This window comes from Halyomorpha halys, unplaced genomic scaffold (genome assembly GCF_000696795.3).
Source record: "Halyomorpha halys isolate HHAL.00 unplaced genomic scaffold, Hhal_1.1 Scaffold1423.1, whole genome shotgun sequence".
Classification (NCBI taxonomy): Eukaryota; Metazoa; Arthropoda; class Insecta; order Hemiptera; family Pentatomidae; genus Halyomorpha; species Halyomorpha halys.
In genome coordinates, this window is record NW_027114458.1 from 88,180 (window position 1) to 115,681 (window position 27,502).

The following is a 27,502-nucleotide window of genomic DNA, read 5'->3' on the forward strand; positions in this document are numbered from 1 at the left end:
GTACAAGATACAATGATTGTATTCTTAATTGTTATGGGAATACTGAAAGCACTTAAATGCATAAAAAATAGCAGAATAATGTGTATGGTTTATAGACAAACACTATGGACCAGCAAAAGAGTATATAAAAAATTCATACTATGAAAATGAAAGTAGAAGAAAATTGTAAAAAAAAAAAAAAAAAAAGTACGGGGTCGTTTAGTTATTAAAAAAGAGAAGAGAAAAACCATTTTTGATTTACAACTTGTATTTAATATTGTGAGCGGATTTTTCTTGTTAAGGGTGCCTGACCGAAGTAAGTATCTGAGGAATCAATAAACTTTTGGAATTTTTAAACAAGTGCTGGGGATTTATGGTTTTAACAGTGACCTTCGGAGCTGTCTGTTAACTGATACTTAAATGAATTTGGGTTTATTGAGTAATAGTGAAGCAAAAGTTACGTATTGAAAATTACGTATAGTTTGTAATTTTTGTGTAATTCGTTGTGGAAAATTCCTTTGATGCACCATCATAGTCTTTGAACATATTAGAGGTTACTCTTAAGTTTATGTTTCTGAGTTCTAAAAATATTAAGAAAACAGAAAAAAACTAGTAAATGAATACAATATTTTTTTATTAAGTCACTTGAGATGACTAAAGCAAGATGATGAATGGTATCGCTGATGGAATGTGATTGCTGTCATAATGCCAAGTGCTATTCACCTGGCCATATATCACTGCACGATGTTTCATTCGTCTTTTTGCTGACGTAAATTCAAATTAGGTAAGTCACGTACTTTTAATGACTACTGGAGAAAAAAAATAATAAGCTGAAATAACAGATCACTAGATGATAAGTAAAATCATAGAGTTTTGACGCGTAATATTTTTTCATTTAAGGAATAATAATTTCGGAATCACTTTGTAGTCCGGTCAACTAAGGACTGGTCCTCAGATCTTGATGTTTTGAAGAAGTTCTAAAAATTTGATCGCATATGTTTTTTTAACCAGTTGATAACGAATTTCTTTATTTTGATCTCAATTTTTCACAGAAATGTTAAAATGAAATCTATACATACTAAAAAATTAATTTTTTTTCGGCTTCCCCTCCCTCCATAGCATGAAAACATCAATCTACTGAGCTATATAAATCTTTACTAAATTAAGCAAAGGCGTATGAAAAGAAGATGGACTCAAGATCTTCTCTCGAAATGTTATTGGAGTTCTATCAATGGGTAGATTCTTCTCATGTTTGTATCATGTCACTATATCACCTACAGTAAATTTACTTGTATATATTTGTATACAGTTGTAAATAACAATAAATAAATTAAAAAAAAAAAAAAAATTAAGCAAGAGTAAATATTGCTTTACTCTCTCAATGTTTCAATGTCATCGGTTAGGACCAACCGCACATAGTTTAATGGGGTTCAGTTCAATCAATTAGGATAGGAATGGGATCTCGGTAGATAGTTTTGGAGAATTCATGAAAATTTGCTCATTTATGTTTTTTAGAGAGCTAGATTTCAATTTTAAAAAAACTATAAAGGTAATTCTGGCATATCACAAGAGAAGATTGCACCTGAATTTATAAAATATGGGGGACATGAACTTGTCAAGTGTATCCAAACACGCTTCCAAAAACGTTTGGGGTCTCAAAATGATACCAATGTTATGGGAAAACAATATCGTTATCCCAATCTATAAGAAGGGGAGCCGAAGTGTGCGATAATTACCTACCCATATGATGTGGTCGGTGGTGTATAAAGTATACACTAGGATCCTGGAACAAAGATTAAGGAAACTGGTGGAAGATCTGGAAGAAGAACAGGCAGGTTTTAGGTCCGGTAGGCAGACCCAGGATCTTATATTCTCTCTGAGGATGATTGTAGAGAAGACATGGGATAGAGGTAAAGGAGAATACCGAGTTGCTAGATTCACGGACGGCTTTCGACCATGTTCCTAGACAGGAAATATGGGATGGATTGGAAGATAAAAGAATCCCACAAAATCTCATATGTGCAATTAAGGTGGTATATCAAGACCCCATTCCATTTCTTTAGGGGAGTTAAACAATGCGATAGCCTGAGCCCTCTACTGTTCATAGTTTTCATGGATGCCATTTGGAAATTTTGTAAAAGAAGGACACCCAGAGCAATAGTAGGGTACTGGAACATTACCTCAGTGTTGGCACAGGCAATGATATGTGCAGATGATGTGGTTCTGCTTGCGGATAATGTTGAATCTCTCCAGGTTGTTGAATGGCATGAAGAACTACAACTCAGAAGTATGCAAATCAATTCCACCAAAAGCAAGGTTATGTGTCCTGGAATAAGGAATAAAGATCACTTGCAATGCAGAGACCCTTGAGCAAACTGACACCTAATGCTACCTGCTGGGAACAATGATCTGCAAGAATGGAAGAATAGACCAGGAAGTCATGAATAGAATCCAAGATGGTCAGAGGCAGCTACTCCACGCTTAGCAGCACACAGGAGATACTGAGAGAAGAAGAAGAAGAAGATTTCAATTTTGGAACCTCTATTTTTCCCCCAATTATTTTTTAAAAAAAGCTTAATTAGTATATCTTCTCCTTTTTGCTTGTAACTTGAGAACCATTTAATGTTCTATATATCATTTTGTACAAAATAAAGGTATATTTTTTTCTTTCACTGAAAGGAATGCAGTTCAGTCGATCAGAGATCAGAAAGGGTTACTGGCAAAACATTTTGATGCCACAAAGTTGAAATTCGTCAGCTGTATTCCAAAAAACACTTATGAACATTTTTCAGAGCTGATTAAAACTTTCGAGACCTCTCTCTGATTCCCATATTACGGGAATGCATCCTGTCTCATAATTTAAATTTGGGCTCATTTCAAAACTAAAAATATCGTCAAAATAGAAATCGTGTGAAATTTTCTCTCACTTGAAAACATAATTGAGCAAATTTTCAAAACTTCTCCTAAACTTTCCTCCTAGATCTCTTTCTGGCCCTTATTTGACTAAATCCCATTCTAAGCTATACTACTCTCATATGATGTCCTGTAAACAAAAGTTAATCTAACCTTTTTTTTTTTTTTTTTTTTTTAATCCCCCTCCCTTGCCATCTCTGGCATACGGGGTGCGGGAGCAGTGGGGTAGTGCGCTGGGGTTTGCGCATGCAAGTTAATCTAACCTATGGATATCCTGGCTTTGGTTATAAATATATCCTTCTCATATCCAAGGTTATTAACAGCTTTGCATATTTTAATCTTCCTAAAGAAAAAGAGTTTATAATATAGCTTCGCAATTTACTTAGCAGGATTCAGTTTATTGAACTTGAAATCCTTAGAGGCCGAATCAATATATTTTCTAGGAATATAGGTGTTTAATCTGATCATTTTCTTAATAATTTAGCTTACATAAGCTCTATTTTCTCTTTTTTGAGAGTGAATAGGATAATGCTCACGGGTTTAGGGAAAGTTTACATTGTATGATTATACCAGAAAATAACTATAACAAAGCATGAGAGAAAGTTAGAGTATTGTGAAGTGTAAGGGTAAATATTACTAGCTCTAAAACACCAAAAAATAAAAATATTAAGGTAGTGAATAGATGAGAAGTCGGATTTTTAAATAGGAATCTCATTCTCCAGGGTTCACTGGCTAAAAAAGTTCGCGATTAACACCGGTGGATTAAGGAAAGTGAAATAGACTTCGCCAGGTTCGCATTATAAACTTGGCAAATGCATAGGGGCCTTTGCACGGCTTATTGTACATGCATCTGAGGAACCTGAAAAGGCTTAGGATCTGTGTTTTCCTGCGGGTACTTGTGACATAATTTTCTTTCGTCTGATGATATTCACGTTTACAATCCTTTTCAGTTATTTATTTATATACTTTTTAAAAATAAAATTCATTGCTTTTTAAATACATGTTTTTTATAAATGCTCTCAGTATTCATATGCATGTTTTAAATTAAATATGTTGAATTCATTATTACATTTGCAACATCATTGCATACCCATTATTGAAAGGTGTGTTTTAAATTGTAAATCGATGATAAAGGAAAACAGAATCTGTTAAGATTAATATAATATTTGTCGATTGATATGGGAGAAATAGTTTTTTTTTAAAAAAGGTTACGTTTTGCTTTATTAATGCTAATTTACATCTATGTGTTATCTTTCTGTTTTCTAAACCATAATCAAGGAAATGTCATAATTATATCAAGATAAATGATGGGAATGGAGTTTTATCTTAAGTGTTTTTTCTTTATCTTCCTCTTATGCCACCAGTATCATTCTATTTCTTCTTATGCCATTAACATTTATGGGTCTCTATCCAGCTGCACCATTTTTCTTGATCTCTGCTTAACAGCTTCATTTGGTTGAGGTATATCCCCAGCGCACTACCCCACTGCTCCCGCACCCCGTATGCCAGAGATGGCAAGGGAGGGGAATAAAAAAAAAAAATAAATAAAAAAAAAATATTCTTAATATGTTACACTAGGACGTCCATGTGGTCTCTACTCTTGTGGACCGAGCTTCCAATATCTTTATAGGATCCGTATACTCGTTTATGCAACAGCCACGTCCAGACCACTTGAGCTGGCGCCTTTCCAAAATGGTTTTCCAACAGCTCTCTTACTCTCTTGTTTTAAATGCGATCCCTCCTAGTTTTCCTAATAAATTTATGAGGAACCTCATTTCTGCTGCTGTTATGCGGCTGGTTTGCCTGTCCAGTATGTCCAGTTTAAATAAATCTTGGGTTACTCAATTGAGATTTTTAAAACAGATATTTAGAGGTATATAATTTTCTATGAATATGCCATAATTAATTTTGAATAGCAATAAATATCTTGAAATTAGCCATAATGATATTAAAAATATTCAAATTCATACACTTCAATGCCCCATCTTTTCATATTGTGGTTTTTATAACGTCGGTTAACATTTTATTAGCTAAGTTATTATTAATAGTAATTTTAATAGGTTTTCTAAAAGCTTTGGGATCTTTCGGAGGTGAGGGCTAAAATAGTTATACCACTGATTAGTTATACCAAGGAGGTGGATGACATGGTTTTGTTCTAGCCCTAATTTCAGAAAATTTGAAAAATTAGTTATGTGCTCACATAAAACACTCTTATTGATTTCAGTAGTAGAAGTATATTTTTAAACTTCTAAGTTATGATATCCGGTCAGTTGTGTTGAAAAAATAAAGATATCCGAACCAACCATAGTATGCACATAAGACACCTTTTTAAGTATTATCTACATCTCAACTTCTGAGGAAATGTCCTCATTAGAAAAATCTTAACGTGAAAGAAACAATTTAAAATTAGTTTAGCTTAAAAAGTATTAGATTTTAGCTTAGATATTGGCAATGGTTTAATATATTTATGACAGAAAATTTAAGTCTAAGACAGGAGTGAAGGTTTTAATTATCAGTTATATAATTACCTCTGTTATCAGTATTGCACATCTCATAGTGCTATCTCCACACGCTAAAATATAATAGTAATAGATATGGTATTTTTTAAATGTATGTATTTACAGCCAACCCGAATTTTCTGGAACATAATTTTCTGATAAAATATATTGATCATAAGCCATTGGCAAGGCTTCTCGAAATTAAAATATTGTTTATTAGGCTTCCAAAAATGTTTTTTTTTAAAAACGGTTCTATTATAAAAATATGCATGATTTTTTTTTTTAATATAGTACTGAAAAATGAGTATTAAAATGTAGTTATAATATTTATAGACATTACTATACCGTTTATTACGTTGATCGAAATTATTTTTTTCCAAATGATTTCGTTACTAAACCATACTTCATAATATTATCGAAACTTTCATACTAACATTTTAAAATTGAAGTAGCCATCATTTAGTTTTGAATTATATGTAAACGTTGAATATTATGATTTTTTTTATTTTTATTTTAGGGTTAGACAAGGTTTCAAAATAAATAATTAAAAAATTACCTTGATTCTAAATAACTTTGGTTCAAAAGTTGGGAATAAGTGAAAAACTTAATTTTAGTTTTCCCGAATATGTTTTGAGAAACATGATTATTTTAAAATATGTTACAACGAGTAATTAATTAAATTTATATTTTACCTCATTCTTAAGAATTAGCTTTATTCTTAAGAATAAACTAGTGTGGTATATCCTCTTATTAACACAATCTCCTTTTCGTCACGATCGCTTACGACAAAGGAAGTCAGCTAGAGCACATAACGGCGGCGGAGTGCCAATGAGAAGACGTATGAGGCATGTAGGAATGGTTCCGATATGAGACAATGAAGAATGAATCAGCCTTTACCTTTTTACTCTCTCCTCAAGAATGAGAAAAACATATAAAACTCCGGATAAAAGGATTCTCGAACGTATTTTGTGTTAAATGTATAAGGAAAGAAATTCTCTGATTCCATTTAAGTGTTTAAGTATTACTTATAATTAAATCTGACAATTTTGATGAAGAGACATCTTATGAAGCTAATAACGAAGAGTCATAATCGGTTTTTTAAAAAATATTTTGCTATCGGTGTAAATTTTGATCTTTGAAAATCTTACATTTCGACTACGGATGACTATCCATTGAACAAGAAAAGAGATTAAAAAGACTAATAAACTGCTAATGAAATAAGATTGATTTTTGGTATTCCTCGGCGTTCCCATATTTCACATTACTATTCCAAGCAAAGCTGGCTCTATCCCAGTATCCAGAGACAATACCTCCTCTCAACATTTATTTACCAAACCCTAATAACCAAAAACCTTCCTATATCATTGACCTCCTTATCCTAGGTTTATCCATTCACCTATTAAACACAAGATCCCAACCTACCGGTATTTATATCCCTACCTACAGAACTGCCTCCTATAAAAAATCGTTTGCTGTCCAATCTACGTCATTTTGAAATTCCTTACCCATATCCATTCGTAAAGCTTCCTCCTTAAACTATATATCGATCTCCTGGACTATCAAACTTCAGTAAACTTGTAGTGTAGTTTAATGTAGTCAGACAAAAGCTTCATAATTCTCTTCATAACTGTTATTCTTAGGGGACCAAGTATCCCAGAATAAAGATTGATTTTTTCAAAAAAGAAAAGAAAAATGAAAGGGGATTTAATTATTTCATTAATGCCTCTAAAAACCTCGAAATTAATGGTTTTTTTAGGGAGGGGAGGCATGAAACATTAAAAGAAACTCTTCTAACACCAACTTAATTTCATAAAAATTTTCAATCCGCCCACTCGATTTGGAGAAGTTTTAAAAGTGCTGAATACCTTAAAAACTGCAAATATACGTTTGGACAATAGAAGTTTTGAAGTTCTGGTTGACATTATTTTCTGGACAAATATTTTCATTATAAATAGTGTTTTTTACACAACTAAAAATGGACTAAGATGAACACTTTTAGAATTAGTCAATAAAATATATCAGTTTTTTTTTTAAGTTGGCTGTTTACTTTTTCTTCTGTTATGTTTCATCTTATATCCAAAACCTAACTAGTCCTTGAAGTGTTTGAAATAAACTTTAATTAGAAGGTCTTTATATTTCAAATTCTTGATAAATATCCAGATTATTTTTGATTTTTTTTAACAAATTTTTGTTTTGTTCTTTTAAACCATTTTAAATATTAATATTTTATTTACACCTAGCGACAGGGGTAAATTTAACATTCATAAATGGTAGTTTACAACAATCAATAATGATTTAACATACTGTCCTGGTACAAATAATGTGAAAGGAGTCACTTTGGTTTATTACTTAATGAATAACATATTTATTTATCTTCATTTTTACGAATAAAACCCAATGTAAGAATCTTTCATAAGCGTTAAAATTCAAGTTCGTATACAAACATCGTTCCAAGCCATAGGTCAATAACTAGGCATATATGATTGTTCGAAATTAATGGTAGTCATTGTGAAGTTATGAAGATACATGGTATTTTGTCTTCGTTTTTCTGGCCATTATAGTACGGAAAAAAACAGTAATCAACTAAACTATGATTGTATAGTTCGGAGAAGGTGCTAATAGCAGAACAGATCATTTATGAAACCGTCGTAAACAACACATCATCAATCACAGGTCCGTAATGATCCTGCGGGTACATTGCACGGCATCATCACTGCATTCAGTTCGCAGGCAATGACATCATCAAAACAGTCAGCTTCTGTAGAAGTGAGCGTCATGAAAAATTCATTTTTTTTTTTATTATATTACATACGTCACGTGATGCAGCTATATTTGTTTACTTAAATACAATCGTTATCATTACGTACGTGAAATATACGAGTAAAGTTACCGGAATGAACAACGATCGAATAATTAAAATTCTGTGCGCCAAACGTAAGGTTACATTATATTAACCTAAAAATCAAATGGTATGACTGAAACCTAGATGAGAGGAATAAGTACCAATCAATAACCACTAAGGTTTTGGGTTTTATTGAATCCAGTAGGAGAAGGTTTCTGTGTACTGAGATTCTAACTGTTCACTATCCAGATCAAAGTTTGATACATTTTGCCTATTTTATACATAGATTATAGATTGTATTATTTTTTCTAGACTAAAAATCAAATTCTTTATTTATTTATTTGTTCAAAAAACTATTCTGTGAGGTGTTTCTGGGGGTGGGTATTTTTTATAATTTTTTGTTTTTTGTAGGTCGTTGAACAATTATACTGAATGTAATAGTAATATATTCTGCTGTAATAGTAATATACAAATACTGCTGTAATATTCTTTGCATTACAGCAGTATTTGTTTTTATATTTTCAAGTATATATATTCAGTCTTTAATAGGTTATTTCAGTCATCAACAGAACATTCTCTACGTGGAGTTGTTATTCAGGTTGATGAAATAAGGAGCTTAATTTGACTTAACGCTTGAAGCGTTTTATGACATCTTTCAGAAAAGTTCACATACTTTTATTTGAAATCATTTTTTATATATTTTTTACTTGATGTAGGGAACATCTAAACATATTTTATCTTCTTGGGATGTTTCAATTTCTACATGAACAATATTGTGACTAACTGAAGTTTTATTTTTTTTTTAAATATTTCTTTATTGCTATCTAAAACTAAGTTAGCTGTGTATATCCTCAGGACAATAAACAAGAACTCTGTCCTAGTAGGATTAGTTATCCCTAAGTTTAACAACAAACCAAATACTATATATATGAGATGTATGTAATAATAAAGCCAGTTATTAAAGTATCCCTGACTTGTTACTCTGCCCGAACCCCCATCTATTTTAAGGTAATCATTCAGACTTATCATAAGTACTATACATTGCAATATATTTAGTAAATCTGATCTCAGTTAAATTGGAGTGTTACAGGCGTGTAGAGAAACTACTCATTTGCAGCACTCTAATGACGTTTTACATTAGCAGGTCTCATGGTCTCAGTCGCCTCGGAGGATTACCAGGAATGGAAGAGGAAGCAAGGTTAGAAACTAGTGGGTTTGGGTGGTTAGGGAGTTTATAATGGTAGGAGTGATATCTGGTTCGGGCTAGATCGGTTACATGGGGAACATTAAAGTCTTTATGTATGATTTTATTTGTAACAAAATAAGGAGCATTGAGGATTTTACGAAGGATTTTGGATACGAGAGGAGTTCGAAGGTTTTGTGGAGCCCCAAAGCTCAACTCCGTATGTTCAGATTGACCTTTTTACAGTCATGTTGTAAGTTTTAATAAATCAACAAAAAATCTTTTTGTAAATTAGCTACCAGTATCAAAATGTATTCTGTGAACTTTGAACAATTGTAATAATAAATTAAACAATTTCAATTAACTTTGAACAATTTTATATTTGTATTTGATAAATCGACGAGACTATAAAAACATGACCTTAAGTATTTATTTTTTTTTTATTAGAGGAATAATCATTAATAACACTTATTTTACTGTGGTTCATATTATGGGTACACTTCCTGCCTAGTAGTGGTAGTTTGGTACCGACTACTGGTGTAAATAGTCAGGTTAATTAATTTTTTTTAAAATATAGTCGTTTATTTTTTATAGATTCTCATGTGAATTTGCTTGGTAAGACGTTCACCTTAACGAAAATCATGAATAAAATAATGTCATACGAAAAAAGTTTAAATATTTTTGTTAAAGTTGCTGATGCATTTATCCTATATTTGTTCGTTTTTCATTAGTAGCCCATAGAAGTGGTGATTAAGTTGTTACTAACTTACTTGACTAACATTTTTATTTAAGTAGTACATGTCCCTGGTTATTTAGTAAATAACGTTTAAAACTTAAGGATAGGGCCGCCCATATCTCAGTTGGTTTGGCCCATTCTTACCAGTTTGGGATTGCTGGCGGTGCCGGTTCGGATCTGAGCTGGGGCCCTTTTTCCTTGGCCTTTCTTGAGTAGCGGCCCCACAAAATGAAAAACTTGACCCTCAACCATGGTTAGGTAAGGTAGTATTGGACTTCAATGGGGGTTTTGGCCTAAAAGAAAAGAAAAAAAGACTCAAGGTTCAACTAGCTTTTCTCGTACCTCGTTGCCAAATTTTCATTCATATGTAAATATCATAGAAACTACTACCCCTACGAAGATAAGTGTCATAAACTACTTTATAGTAAGTTAAATTTCCTTTATTTTGAGGATATATCTCGAGAACTATTGGACGTAAATTTACTCTTCTTTAAATAATGCTCTTTTAGATTTTCTAGTGTTATTGGTAGTTTTTAAGATATAGAGCTCTGAATGAAAAATTAATTATTTTTTATTTAGTTTTGAAACCGCCGCAGTTTTTTATTTCCCCCTACATATACTTGGCAGGCTGATCAGTTTTGACTAGTAATTATACATAGTTTTCATTGAAGTAGTCGAAAATTGGGGTGAGGTAACATCCTTCTTTTCTTCCCGGCTCTTGTACTATTAGAATTTCCTTAAATTCGAGTAGATGGTTATAAGCACTGAAAAGTGTATCAACAATGGAAAAATATTATCCAATAGATATTTTAAAATTAATTATTAATTTATTTCATTAGTTTTTGTATTACTCCTTATTTATTAACTTTAGACAAAAAAGTACTGATTGATTTAAAGCTATTATGCTAAAATAGCTTTAAATCAATCAGTACTTTTTTTTTTTTGAGAACATTAATTAAATAAAGCAGGGACTTATCTTGGTCCCTGAAGCCTCTATTTAATGCTAAGCAGTCTTAACAGGCCCTTTCAAACCATGGCATTGCATCATGCCCTTTCCTGAGTTTAGAATGCTATGGAACAGAAAATTTAAATAACAACCTTCTTTGTTTCTTAAGAGCTCAAGTGAGAGGAACGTATTGCTGAAGGACTTTCGTTACTAAACTACGACTCAACCCTACATTGGGGTATGAATATGGCTCTTAGTTAAGAAGATTCCTTTTTTTCATTTTTATATAAATAAATAATATAGAATATTATTACTTTTTGCATGAATATTAAAGTTTAAATAAAAAAAAATAAATAAATGCGAAAACAGAACTTAATCAGAATCTATAAATGTTTTGATATCTATGAGACTATCCTTTAATTTTATTTTTTTATTGGACTAATATCATTTTAAATAAAATGTTTAAGTATTTTATAGGTGTTTTAATTATAATTGTTGATAAGCGTGTTCTAAACTCCAAAATATTTGATTTTATGATATATTTTGTGGTGTAATACATTATTTAGTAAACTTTAACAATATAATTTTATTTTGTCTTTCTATCTATATATTAATTTTATGAGGAAGTATTGCGATGGTTGAACATTTATAATTCAATTTTTCTATGAAAATACACGTTTTAAGTTCACATGAGTACAAAGAACTAAGTCTCACTGCCATGGACGAAAAACCCCCTAGGTAGTTATTATTACTATTAGCAAGTTAATTATCGTCGTGCATCTTTTACGCCGACCACTTAGTGAAATGAGAGGTTGGTAATGAGCGGGTAATTATGTAAAGAGAGGAATATCCGCTTGACTAAGCCCCAGTAATTGTAATGGTGGAAACCGGGCTGTAATTGTTTTCTTTTTTTGAAGGTGGTTTTAGCGTCAGTTTTCCCTGATAAGGCTAAGATGTCAATCTTATTTTGTTGGATTTTAGTCTGTAAATTATATCTACAGGTTTTTTATTTCATATTTCCATTATTAATGAAGATATTTAATGTTTGCGAATTAGCAGCTTTTAACATTAATGATTGAGTTAATTTTTTCGATACATCTCTTGTTCATTTTTTCTCCCATTGCATTATATAGTTTTCTCTGTGATTTTTTTTTACCTAAAACTTTATTTATTGATAGATATTACAATCTGCCAAAACTTTGTTGGGCAATATGTAATAGTGATAACTTACCACATTCATCCTAAAAAAAATAAGAGTAAACATAAATAAATTAAAAACATAAAAAAAGTATATAAAAATAAATAAAATCTCTCACTAAATATGTACAAACAGAATGATAAAGAAAGTGAACATAATCAAACTAAACTATGCACATGAAAAAATATATAAATTAAATAAAATAATAAAAATAAATAAATAAAAAAATAAACAATAAAATAAAATAAAATAATAATAATAACAATAAAAACAAACAAATACAAATTTTCATTTTAACAATCCAGAAATATTTAAAATTTGATTTTAAAAATCGTTAAATTTTATATCACAACCTTAATGCATGCTAACAAATCAAAAATATAACTTTTTTTTAAAAATTGATCCAAACATTTTTCTTTTATATAAATATTCATTTTTACTTACTATTCAATTAAAAAAATAGATATTAATTTATAATGCCTTGTACTTCATTTAGGTTTTGTAAGAAAATATGAATTTTAATATAAAATAAAACTTTTTAAAATCAATTTTCTACTTTCACTTTCAAATATGTTCAAATTTTCGAATTCGAGTTTTCCACGAAAATACAACTTTTGAGCTTCTCTGGGTCTTAAATAGAGAAATTCACAAAATAATCTCTGTGTGAGAACCGCTTTACTCAAAAAAGTGAAGTCGTACGAAATTGAAATTGCATATTTAGGGCATTTGTATGCTTAGGATATTATTGCAACTTTTCGTTAAATTCGACCAACAGGAAGTATCACTTTAGAGAATTTATTTTTCAATTTTTTAGGATTCTATCTCAAATGGCTTTAACGATTTTGGTTAACCTCAGTAAATCAATTTTCTATTATATGGTTGTATAACCGATATCAAATCAACTACCAGATCTTTAAAGAAAATTTTTTAATAAATCTCAGTAAATGTTTTCACTGCTATAATAAAATAATGATAAGTATAAAATATTAAAGAATTTGATAAATAATTGAGGGAGAGAGAAAGCTTAAATGTGAAGAACCGAGAATGTCCGACCTCTCTTGCATTTATATTTACATAAATCTCTTTTTAAACTGTTATATTCTTAATTTTTATAGTAATTTATAGTGTGCGCGGCAATACTAACACAATTCAAATTGTGTTAGTATTAAATTGGGGATGCGATACACAGCAATGTTTTTGCTAATATGGAGATATTATTTAAAATGGTGAAGAGACCTTTTAAAATTCAACTACACAATTATTCATGTAATTTAATTTTTTTTTAACCATTGTTTGTTAATATTATCAAAAATTCTTTTTTTGAATGTTGCTAATGAACCTGCTGAGGAAAGATCTTATAAAATAAGCGTTATACCTATTTTATAAAATAATTTTATTGTTTTATCAAAATTTGATATCAAATTTAGTTTGTTAGATTAAATGATTTTTTTTTTTTTACGATATTAGTTTTGCTTGATTGTGTAATAGTAGAGTAATAGAGTTGCTTAAAAAATTTTCTCATACTAAATATGTCTTAACAATCTTCTGACCGAATTCCCCTTACAATCATAATTAATTTTGATAATCTTTTTTTAATTAATAAACTGTCGTTATTTTTTAAAATAAATACGCATATAAACTTTTTTTTTAATATTCTAAGTACACCTACTTGTTATACTCCATTATTTTAATAGGTTTGTTATGTTTCTGTGTCTAAACTCTCTTTCGTGTCGGACGTTTTACTATAAATGTCATTAGCACGAACATATTTCATGTCAATTTAACGGTTTTTTTTGGTGGAATATAAATTTGAGAAATAATTGGGGCTGAGAGCTCAGAGACAGGACAGGAGTTCTTATAAAAATCCGGTATTTAATACTTATAAAAATAAAAGTAATAAATTGTTTTTTGTGTTTTTTTTTATTATAAATTGATTAAGTAATAGTGGATTCGCTCAACAATCTTGGGATTCTCCTCAGATAAAATTTATATTGGTAATATTTCGATTGAATTCATCTGATAATCTTTTGAAATTATGGTAACTTTTTTTAAAAATTAATTTGGTGCTATTAATTTTCTGATAAATACTCATGTCAGCTTTTTATTTTTTGAAATTCATATTACTCTTGGTATACATACTCCATTGGTTTATTAGCTTCGTTGTTTCTCAGTTTTCTTCTATATTGTTACTCTCTAAATTTTTTTAGTGTGCTATATCTTAGAAACACTTGAAGATACTTCATAAATAAAAATTGTAAATTGTTATTTTTTATTCGTCCATGAACTAACTAACATACCAACAAACTTTTAATGGCACTTTATTCTGTATCATTTTAGTTTTCTGCCCAATCGTGTGATAATCTTTTAATTATCGTTACAAAAATGACCAAAAATAAAGGTCTTAAATCATCCATGCATTGATTAAAATCATTTATAATTATTTTCACCAACTTACTATTCTATGGAAGTTTGGAAAAATATGTTATATTAAATATTTTCGAATTTTCTTTACCAAAATAAGGCTTCAAAAAGCCAAAGTCCGACGATATCCTCGATCAACTTCAACGATGTTGTATTATTTTCAAATCTATACAAATTATTTGTCAGATGTCTAATTCAGCCCTATAAAAATGTTCAAGTGATTCCTAAAAATAATGTACATAATGAGTGATATACAAAAACGAGTATTTATAAAAACGGTTCATGAAGTTCCACTCCCAGTTGCCGACGGTTAAAGGTGCTGTGACCTACATACAACCTGGGAAACCCAACCTCAACGCGAAGACTGAACCTGACCTGAATAAGACGCCCAGACTGCTGCAGGATATTCTGTTATAAACTTTAATAAATATAAAATTAATTCATAGTCACACTACTTCAATTTTACTTTTTATTATTACTCATTCTATTTATTCATTATTATTTTTATTTATTTTTTCTATTTTCTTCTCTCGCCCCTTTTTCACATTAACTTGTTTCTTTTCACTAGTGTACCAATATCATTATTTTTTGTTATTAATTTTACATTTCTCTTTTATTAAGAAGCATTACTCTTATCTATTTATTTTATTTTATTTTATTTTTTTCTTCTTTTAATAACAACATTATGTATAGTTAGGGGTGTCTTTTGTACGAGACTATGCCCTCCCCCTCCCATAATCAACTGTTAAGAAAAAAATATATATAATATAACGGTTATATCAACCATGTTAGGCCCATACCAGGCCGATCTGGTATAAAATAAAATAAATAAAAAAAAAAGAGTATTTATAGATGAGGGATTACAGGATGTACTCAAATCATAAATTATTTTATCATTATTGAGAATCATCCTTTTGTACATGAATCGTTATTTAACTTAAAAATATAAAATTTTCGCTTATCACAGCCGTGAGCTTAATCATCAGTATGTTTTATTAAATAAAGCTGGAGAGATAATATAATTATTTTTAGTCTTAGTTGGTTTGGAACAAATCGAATCAATAACATACCTATTACATCTTTAAAATAAAATGTTAGTCGGGTACTAACTTGGTCTTCTGTAGAGCTGAGGTAGTATATGATGGACGAGTTCTTCAACTTCACTATTTTTTTGGTAGAATATAATTCTTCTTTGGGCTTGGTAATATAACTATAGTTTAATATGGGTCTTGCTATTTTTGGTTAATATATTTATTCCCAAAAGGTCGGTTTATACGGTATTCAATAGTTTTCTATTTTACACTTACCTCATAAGAGTTAACTGTGCCCTACACGAGTTCAAATTCCTTCTTTTCTTTTTTTATGCTTAATATCTGTTTTGAATTTTTAGTTATGAGCCATCCTGTCTCTTGGTTGAGTTTCGAGATGAACTGCAGTTATAAAGTAACTAAAAAGGTTGATAAAAGCAAGGTTTCGACCTTGGTGGAGGTCTTTTAAATTTTTTGGGAGTTCTTTTTATCTTTAAAGAAAATCTTAAGTCCTGGTGGAATTTACATAAGGCTTACTATATACAATGGTAATATGAGAGTATATTGTAATGTAAATTTTCTGTAATAGTTTTTTCTGAAATAGATTATCCTTGAGGTGAGGAGGTACTATCGCAATCTAGGAAGTCACGACGTATCATATTTTTTTGTTATAGAGTAAGGACTCCAAGGCGCTTCTTTTTCCACGTCCTCTTTCTTTATAACATCAGATTCTTAAATATTGGTCCTGGTCGTCCAGCCGTTGGCAATCATTCATTTTCATCTCATCTCTTCATCCTTTTATGTTATTCTGCATGTGCTTCTCTTGTTCTTGTAAATTGGGTCAAAATATTAAACTGAAGTTTTTGGAGGAATTAACGAATTCCCTCCTTTACAGTTTCTTCTGATATTATTTACTTCTATGATTAGTATTATATTTCAGCTGAGGTTATTCGGTTCACGGATTATCTTTTTGATTCTTCTTTTTAGGAGATTAAGTTTAAAAATAATAGAAACAACTTCAGTTCTTCAACTTAGCCGTCTGTTTAGTCATTTGGTCTCTGAAGAAGTTTCCCTAGTGCTTCAGAATTCTCAGATTTTAATGTAGTTGATTTCTCCTACCTTTGTAATTATTTGGCAGTTTGAACCTAGAGAAACTTTAATGTTTTATTATTGGACATTTCTTAACATATTCTTATTCCATTGAATAAAGTTATTGAGTTCTGGCGCTGTTTTTTCCTCTCTATGTGCCCCTGATTGGATCTCAAGCTGCCATTGGATGACCCAGAGGTTAGCTTAGTCCACTTTATGGGATCTTACCGTCCCAGCCATAGTCTGCCTTCTGATGTCCGTTTTACCTCCACCACCAACTACCTAAGACTACTTGGCTTCATCTATCATATTTTGCTTATGCCTCTATATTCCGCGTTCTTAATTTCCATGTCCATTTTTTTTACTTTCTTTTAAAAACCACTTATTGGCCTCTGTTATGGAATATCTGTAGTCAGTTTCCTACTCATTGTCAAGCCCCATACATCCTATCCATATTGCACTGTGGTGTGGTTCAGTAAGGACTGGGTATAATTGAGTTTTGAGAAGTATTAACAAAATACGGGATTTAAAGAGGGGTACTGCGTACTGTAGGTACTACGAAGTGTGCATAGTTATCTCCGCATTCTTAAGTAGATCAATTTCAGAACTACTTTGAATAGGAAAAGCTATACAGTCCGCGTGACCTTAATTCACCTTCATCTAAATCGTTTATGGTATGAAACTTTTTGCTGACAATGGGATATTCTTTTGGTTTTTTTATTTGGAGGCCAAAATTATCTAGTTCCTTAATCAGGGTTCTTGTTATGATTCGAATTAGTTTTGATCTATACATATTTCCTTCCTTCTAAAAGCAACTAAGGCATCTTAGTTGTTAAGTATCATTAGTAGACAACTAATTTGTCGAATATTGATTAGCTTTAACTAGTGTCTCTATCAAATACGCTTTATTACATTGGTTCATATTACTTATACATTAAATTTTTTCTCTACATATTTTTGTTTGCTTTGTGTTTCAGTCAAGAAAGAGATCTTACATGGGGTCAGTGGTGAGTTCCGCTCGGGAGAGTTGACTGCTATCATGGGACCTTCGGGTGCTGGCAAGTCTACGCTCCTCAACATCCTATCTGGCTTTACGTATGTTTACCTCGTAAAAATTTTATTATTTTTTTTTTATTTCTAAGCCCGATGGGTGTATAGGGTTGTAAGGGTGGCAACTATAAAAGAGTCTATTAACGCACCAATTTACATCCTGTTTTACCAACATCATTCTTCAGTTCGGGGATCATTCTTGAGTAGGGACTATATGAAGGTTGTGACCTAAAAAGGAATTGCATTTAATTGTCTAAACAGTCTGCATCCATGACACAAATAGGATGTTCAATATTTGAAGACTTAGGAATCATCTCCTCAAATATTTGAGTCCTTCATATGTACTTAGCGTTTTTGGTAGGATATCTTTTACAAGGATTCATCACACAAATAGACTGGAATGTGTGTTATAGAAAAAAACTGTTGTCGTAAACTTCGATGCTGTTTATTAATAATAATTAAATATTATCTTTATCAATATTAAAATGACTATATTATGTATATTGGTGTATCTTAAAGTATATGAACTTGGGCTAGTTCTATTACTGTATATTAGAGTTGATAGAATACGAAAGCATAAATAAAAATGAGTAGAAATGTCCACTCCACTCAGACATTTTCTTAAGATGTAGTAAAAGTGATGTTGGCTCGCACGTGCTCAATTCGGTCTTAGAGCCGTAAAACGAGGTTTGCCGCAATATCAGTCATAAAATGAATGTCTTGAATTTGAAGTTTGTAACTATTTGTTTTGTATTTTTTATCGTGAAATAATATTTATAAGTGTTTTTTTAATGTTGTAAGTATGTATTCTATAATGCTGATCGAATTTGCGTTGTTTTCTTTGTAGGGTCCGAGGTAGTGGAGGTTCGATTCGTGTGAACAACGATGAACGTGGCGTCTCAAAGGGCCTTGAGGAGTTCAAGAAGATTTCCTGCTATATCCAACAGGAGGACATGGTCCGCCCGCAACTGAGGGTAAGGGAAGCCATGAGTTTGGCCACGCACCTCAAGTTGGGCTGCGAAGTACCGGGCTACCAGAAGCAGCAAAAGGTGGGTGTGCTTAAGGTTTATAGGAAATAGAATTCACGTTGCTTTCCATTTGAATAATGTATACATTTTAACAAGGGCACATCATCTTATAATATCACCCCCTACAAGCGATACCTCATTTTTATATTTTGTAGCACATGCAATAAGAAAAGTATATCCACATATCTGTATGGATGGCCTAAGTGGCATATCTGCAAATTTTGTGATCTCGGGGTTCGTTTCATATTACTGTAACGTACATGGTTTTTTATTCTCTTCTTCTTTTTCTCTATCCAACTTACCTTTTAGTTTCGGAGTAGACATTATTCATTTCTTAGACACTTCTCTATGTCGAAAACGTACTGTACAAAAATATAAAAGGTAAAAGATTATCCCACTGGTTTTAATGAAATTTTAAATGTTCATACTTTTCCTCTTATAAATGTTTTATAATTTTAATATGATCTCGCGTATTTCTTTTCGATCCATTTTATTTTGAGAGAAAATAAAATGAAAAATTTGAGTGAACATTTACGATTCTGAGAAGATTTTTTTTTTTTCATTTTCTACACATTTCCCTTTCTTTGGTAACAACGTTTTAATATTTGTGATAAGATTATATAACTTAAAGAAAATTATATGTGTTCTATAATCACAATAAAAAGTAGTATATAGTTTGAAAAACACAGGTATAATCTATTGTAGCTTTCAACGTCATCTGACACTATTATAGTTGATCCAGCCATTTTAGTTTCGAATACGTGGTCTTTATAAATCGTTGAGGAAAAAACTTAATGAACGGAGATTGTTGATTCCCAGGGAAAAAATGCAAGAAGATTATATGCAAGAATTTTAACTAAACTGAGCATGAAGGGTTTAAAATGGAATTATAAAAAGAGATTACATAGTTATTTATAGTAACTAGTTTATGTAAAATAGTGTTCATGATTAGAATGGCTTGTATAATTATCTAATCTTACCTATAAAAATTCTACACAATCTAAAAAAAATACGATGATTGTTAATGGATTCCATTTCTGCTTGCTTACCAATTTCAATGAAAAAGTTAGAACTTTTATTACCGTTAAGTAATTTCGAGTTAGATATTATTGAGGTTTTACGGTGTTATTAAAATCCGTTCTCTGAAAAAATAATGAAATATCTTTAATAAAAGTAATAAAAAAAATTAAATAAAATACCTGAACTAGATAAAATAAAATTAACTCTGAAATAGATAAAATAGTTTTTATCTCTTAAAAAAAAACAAAGTTCCAAGTTTTTTGAGCTTATCATAACTTTGGTTATAGTTTTAAATACGGAATTATTTAAGAAAAATATTTTGAGTTATATTATGATTTAATTTATTGATTAATGCATTTATTGGAACAAAAAATGTCTAAATATAGTTAAATTAGATTTTTTGTGCTTTTTTTGAAACCTTTGTCTTAAAGTTATTTGCAAATAAAGTAATCCAAGAGACAAATAATAGTGAAGGAAAAAAAATTACATAAAAATAAACACAAAAAGTAACTGAACCAAATAATAACAAATACAAAAGTATTTTAAGTAATATAATAATAATTTAAAAAATAGTAATCGGTGAGTTAAATAACTGAGTTAAGTTGGTTTTGTGAGCAGTTATCTACTGCTAAACGAAATAACCTTTACCGCCACAACTAATGAAGGTACATTGCAAAGAATTACTGTTTCTTGATCAGCCGTTGCGCAATGAGCTCATTTATTCCTGACCAAACTCAACCGTCAAATTTTCTCCCAATTAAGAGTACCCACTTTACGAAGGCTGGGTGTGCTCCAGGCTTGCTTGCGAATCTATTCACTGCTAAAGTAACAGAATAAATAATTATCTGTCACAGGCGTATTCGAACCCATGCCCGGGAAATATTAACAGCGCCCTACTCAATGAGTTTCCTCACTCTCTTAATCAGAATATTAATCCTAATTAGATCCCACTTTTATGACATAGTGCTTGATGTTTAAATAATATAAATTTTAAAATTGCGTTGGGTTATTTTATTTCTTATCTGCCCGATAAGTTACTTTCTATTAAAATTATTCAATTTCAGAAAATAAAAATCAGTTAATAAATACATGTATGTATAAAATTAAGGGTGTCGTAAAGTTTATTTTTTCATCAATATAATTATTGTATTTTAATGAAATCTAGGCATAAGGAGAGTGATATTGTTTAATGATAAAAAATACAGAACGATGGACCACATAAATTCGTTCTGATCTCAGGGAGAAGGTCACAATATCCAGATTGAGAATAGGATTTACGAATATGGCTCATTCATATCTGATCAGTAAGCAGCCACCGCATAAATGTCAAAGTTGTAATATTACACTCAGAGTGCCCTTTCTGCACTACGGGTTTATGTATATTCCGATTACAATCTGTTATATCAGTCATCTTAAGTGATGATGAAAATAAAATAAAATCGAGATTGATTTTTTTAAGAACAAATAATTACAGAGCTTGTAGATCTTTGGCCGCCCGAACCAGCCTTCTCCACTCCTGCCTATCTTGGGGTACTGCTTTCCAGTTTGCTCTTTCGCACCTTTGTCAATTCTATCTATTCATCCTGTTTTTGGCCTCTCACGTGGTCTCTTTCCTACTATACTGGTATTCATTGTTGTGTAAAGGCGCCTTGATGGATTGCTTCGAGCCACATAACTCCCCCACCCATCTTAACCACCTTGCATTCATATCATAAGATATTGACTGACCAGTCGTTGCAAGCAGTTCACTGTTATCCTCCATGTCATAAGTCTCTGATCCCTGATCGCTCCTGTAATTGTACGGAGGAATTTCCGTTCGAATCTCTTGATTCTGCTTTCTGGGTTCCTGTTGGAGCCCTGGTCTCGCAAACGTATGAGATGGCTTTTTTTTGGCATTGTACACCCTATATTGTAGTTTCAGATTTGTTGAGATTTTTCGGGATTTCGATTTTCTTGACAACGAGTAGAGGCTTTGTTCGTGCTTGTTATGCGCTGTTCTTTCCCAGTCCGTTGATCATTTATAGATGTTATTGTGGAGCCGAGGTATTTGAAACTGTCTACTTTCGGAAACGATTTGCTGTCCAAGCAGACCGTGTCGCTTGGGTGGATTTTTCTGCTTACAATCATATATTTTGTTTTATATGAGGAAAAGATGGTTGAAGAGGTCGGAAATCCAATTAGTATTTTATCTTCATTTACTTGCACTCAATTTCCTCTGCTTCTCTCAATAGTGTCTTTCCATGTCATCTTGATTACTTCTTAGGATCGCAATGTCGTCTGCGTACGCGAGGACTTTATTAGTAAGAACAAATAGTTCAACAAAATTTAAAGCTTAAGTTTAAAATCACAATGATTTTAGATTTAAGGATTTTGAAATCTTAAGGTTGTGATCCATAATTTTAAAATCTTGAATCGTAAATCTAAAACTTTAAGAAAATAAAAATTAGGGGTTGATGAGTATTTGGTTTTACGTCTTAAATCGTCCACAAACAAACAACAAAGGATTGTGAAATTTGCCTCTGAAGTATTCATGGTGATTTGGAACGATACAAGCATTATTTATCAGACTTACAGTTGTTAGCATATTTTCTGACTCAATTTAATGACGTCGTAGCTCTTTTGTAATAACTAAAGCTCATCTCAGAATCATTCTTTAACACCTTTATGAGCCATGACAACTATATTACATTAATTATACGTCTATTGGGTTTAATATTCGACGTAATAGGGGTACTAGGGACACTATTGACACTGGTCCCTTGCCCAGTATTTGGTTACGACATAGCGACGTTCCCTACCGTTGGCAGAGACAGACCAAGTCCCGTGGTCATCCACGTGTTCCAGATACTAGGCTAGAATCTACTGTTCTAGTCTAGTCGGGGTCGTTAACCTAGGTCCAACTACGGAAATATACCTCTGGTTATATAATCATTCTACTCATCTTATTCAGCTTTTTTTATATTTAATTACAATTTAATATAATGGATGCAAACGTTTAAGATAGTGTAAAAATGTGTCTTGAAAAAAAAATAAATAAATAAGAACATTTACCAACACATCTAAAGGGTCGCCTAGAATTTAGTACTTGTTAACGGATGGAGTATGTCAAATATTTATTGAACCTATGGACGATGTTTATTGAAAAATTTTAATTATTCGGTATCAGAGAATAATGGAAAGAAAAATAGGAATAAAAAGAAAAACACGAGAATATATTAAAGAAAACGAATAAAAACAAACATGTATTTTAGATTAATTATAGTTTACATACACGGACATATTATAAGTTTAAAATCCATTGTTTCACTAGTTAAGTGTGCATAGCAATCCAATCCAGTTGGGCAGCTGTTCTTTTTCAATGAACTTATTCTCTCTTATTGAATTAAAATAATATATATTTAGGTTTATAATAATTTTTGACGTGTTATATGATTTAGCTAAAGATAAAACAAATTTGCCAGTGACCTAAAACTTTTTTTTTAGTTTGGAAATATGATGGATTATAGCATATCATTCTTCATCCAAAAATAATCCACAACCAAAATCTCTTAGTATATTACTAAGCTTTATGAAATCTAGTCTCAAACTGTCTTACTCACACGCTGATTTATTTGTTTAAATCCTACAAAGCCCATGAGGAGGGTATCATCCATGTATAATAAATAGTAATATAGTAACAATTGATTTTCATCTCTCCTTTAGCAAATTATTGTCTACATCTTTTTTTCCCTTGAACGTTTAGCATTTAGTATTGTTGCAGAAATAAGATGTGAAGTTTTATTCTCCTCATTCCTCTGTTCAAGGTTTCCTAATCAACTTAACGGACCGTGAAATGACATTCCGGGGCGTTATTATTGTCTCCATTGTCTATAGTAGAAAAAGTTTTTTAAAATAATTCCTATTATTATTCTAGTTGAAGTGTGCAGTAGTAATAATCGAAATTTGCTAAAACAAAATTGAAGAATTATTTTGAAAATTTTGGAAACTGAATACATTTAAGATTCTCTCATATTTAGTTACAGTCAAAAGAAACAGTAGAATCAATGAGGGAACAATCAAGGAATTTTTAATAAAAAAAATTAAGTGAGTTGATAATGAACATATGCACCCAATATCCCATTGCATATGATGACTTGGTGATAAAGGGATGTGGTTTAGAGTGTTCTCTTCCACCTCGTATGAGGAAGGAAGGAGATTCAAAATTACAAGAAGGTCCAAAAATACAGGTGATGCATAAATAGCCCCGCAACAATTAGTTAGTAGGAAGAATAACTTTCTGTCCCCTCCCGCTAGAAGACAATTAAGGACTGTTCCACATATACACTCTTCTTATCAACAAATTGTTCTTTGCCAATGTAGAACAAGTATACGAGCATTAATGTTTTTCCTTGCCCTTGGTTTGAATGCCTCCTCAAATTAAAACGCCACAAAAATATGGTTCCCTCCTAAAATGTATAATCCTACACCTTGAATAATTGGAACAATGAAAATTGTGCTGTGGAAACTCTCCTCACCCTCTGAGCATCGCTGAACATACTTAAGAGCTGATAGTTCCCTCTAAAGTGGTTAAGTTGGATGGTGTAAGCTGTTTTGACAACATTGTAAAAAAATCACGCGTTCACGAAGATACGTATTACCTCACTGCTAATGGAGTGGATAGATTGAGAAATAAAAAGTTCGAAATTTCTTTAATCAGTGACCAAAATTAATTATTATTATAATAGGTGGGTTGAAACCAAAGCTATTGCAGTATGTCGATTTATTGCGGATAGAAGGCCATGAATTCTGAAGCGTCCCAGTTTCCCAAACATATAATCTCGACACACCGAAAACATTCTCCGATCGATTGCTGCCTGCCTGATCTTTTACAATCTCTACTGACTAATTGACGAATAGTCGGGAGTGTTGTGAACTTTTCGAACTATAGTGTAGTGAACTATCGTGTTATCCTTGACCGGAGTGTCTTCACCTAAGACCAGTAATTGGAGAGGCGTGGCTAGTTTCAGGTTGTTAACCCTTTTAGTGGTCCCGCTCCCTCTACTTAGTGTGTTAGTGGGACACTCCTAGGTCTCTTTATCGATACCCATTATTGTATAATGTAGTCATCTAACAGTATGTGAAAACAATGATAGGTATTATAAACTTAGAGAACTCAAAGTAGTTGTAAATGGCTTTTTTTTATCACGAGGACAGTAAAAGATGACATAACTTAAATGTAGAGCATAAATAGCATGTATAGCAACAAATTGAGACAGAAGTACAATAGAAGACAACTCAAGGTACTGGTATACAGTACGATGCCTGTCCTAATGAGACCTAAATTGCTTATGTTTCAAAAACTTATTTCATGATTCGTTTGTTGATTGAATGCAGTGTTGATTCTTGAAATAATATTTATATATTGTTAATAAGGATTGTTCTAAGTATTAGATCTACCGGAAAGTTCTGCTTTCTGTTTTCATTTTTTAGAATAAAACTTAACGATGCTGTCGAGATCATGTTAGAGCAAAATCCTTTTTTGAGAACATCGGTGATTACGCAAAGGCTTGATTTATATCAAGAAACCATGTCCAACCACGTTCGTAAGCTAGGATTGGTGTGGAAATGTTCGAGATAAGTGCCATATTTTTGTATGCAACTTAAGTACCACATATCTGCTTGCACGTAACATAATTAAAACCTTCTTGGACCGGATAATAAATGTGAATGAAAAGTGGAATACCTAGTAAACCATCGTAAGAAAAAAAGGGTATATATGAACCCAGAAAACCTGTCACTTCACCTCTAACTAAACCGAAGTTGAACCTGATTAAGAAAAAGCTGGAAAAAACCAAATGAAAAGCAAAATTCGGAGAAATTCAGTCAGCAATTGGATAAGTTAAAAACAGCTCTCTAAGAATGTTTCAGTTCAGTATGTGACATCTGTTCCGAGCTGTAACTAAAAAGATTACCACATGCACTTGTACATACTTATTGCTATTTCTGACCAATTATCAGATTGATACATTCCAATTCATCCCAAACTTCTATCCAGATTTTTAGCCCTTATGTTGTCTCCTACATTTGATGAAAATGAAGTTAAATAACTGACATCTAATCTAGAGTTTTCTTTCGAAAATGGAGCGCCGGAAAAAAAAATGTTTCTACTCATTTATATATTGGTTTGAATATTTAAACATTTGCTTAGGAGATTAAAGTTATATTTAAAGCTTTAATTTTTTAATATTTTTCAAAATCTAAACGGTTGGGTTTAGCTTTTCATTCTAGTTGATAAATATTTTTAAGATACTTGGTAGCATACTCCTGATTTAGTAATTATTAAATTAAAACCGATTAATTTTCAAATGTTCTATTAATTATGCATTGGAACCAATATCAATTGAACATCAATTAATAATATATTGGATTTAAATGTAATGATTTAGTTACATTTGGTCAATTTATAATTATTTAATAAATTTTACTGTTGTTTTGAACTTTTAGTTGGTAAATATGTAGTTTTTTCTTTCCCTTAGATTCATGAATTTTAGGGTAGGACATTTTTAGTTTTTTTTTAGTCTAATAATGAAAAAATTTGTTGAATTTCTATCTCCCAAAACATGCCATATAACTTGGTAATTTTGTCGATTTCACGTTTGTTGTTTGATGTTTCTATCTGGAATATTTTCTTCCCTTAGGTTTGTTTATTTCTGAATATTTTTCCCATGATAAAAAAAAGTTTCTTTGAATCGGTTATTACTGATTTATTTGAGTCAAAATTTCCGTTTTCTTTAGTTGTTAATTGTTACACTGAGGATAATAATCACATTATGATAATAATTTGCAGTTGATTTACTGATTCTTGAACATTATGCCGAGATCTGTCAAAGAAACGGGTACGCAATTGACCTAGTGACACAGTAGCGGAGCGGTGTCCTTGGAACCGCGGAACCGGTGATTTATCTTCTCCAGGGCCTGTTACAGTTACAAATGTTCTCGTAATGTTAAAATGTCATCTAGTTTTTTGTTGCTAGGCGTTTTTAATGTGAAAAGAATGTTTAAAGTTCTTATTTTATTCATATTTTTGTTTGTTCAACATATGTCATTATTAATTGATAGGAATTAATGGAAAGTGGGGTGAGACTTATGTCAGCGTAATTTAATGTTAGATTTTTGTTAACTTAGTAACTTCTATTAAAGATATTAATAAAGAGTTTTATTCCAGAGATTTTTCCTTGATGAAAGGGTGAGACTTCGAATCATTCAATATGTCAGCTATCAGTAAGGTAGCAGGGATGCCAAGAAGATTAGAATATTGATTTTTTCTTAGTTTCTTATCGAATTGATTTATAATAATTAAAAATAAAGCACCTCATCATTGGTTCATGTATCAGTCTTATTTTTAATGTAACAGTTTTTCGTACTATATTCTAATCTTAAAAAATCTCTAAAAGTAATCAAATAAATTGTTTTATAAAATTAATATTTACAAACACTTGAATCGATTTACTTACAAAACCAAAACGATTTGGAAGTGTGATCTGTTTGAATAAAAAATTGTTTTTATTTATTTTTTTTTAAAGTAATAGTGA

The 27,502-nt window shown here is 31.2% G+C and overlaps 1 protein-coding gene across 1 annotated transcript in view; it reads left to right on the forward strand.

The window, feature by feature from the left end:
• The window catches only part of LOC106689655 (ATP-binding cassette sub-family G member 1), a 101,893-nt gene that overhangs the window by 60,833 nt on the left and 13,558 nt on the right, over positions 1-27,502 (forward strand). Inside the window, exons 3-4 of the mRNA XM_067051640.1 lie at positions 17,811-17,928; positions 18,731-18,932. Coding sequence (XP_066907741.1) covers positions 17,811-17,928; positions 18,731-18,932 — 320 coding nt within the window. The remainder of the gene's footprint in view (positions 1-17,810; positions 17,929-18,730; positions 18,933-27,502) is intronic.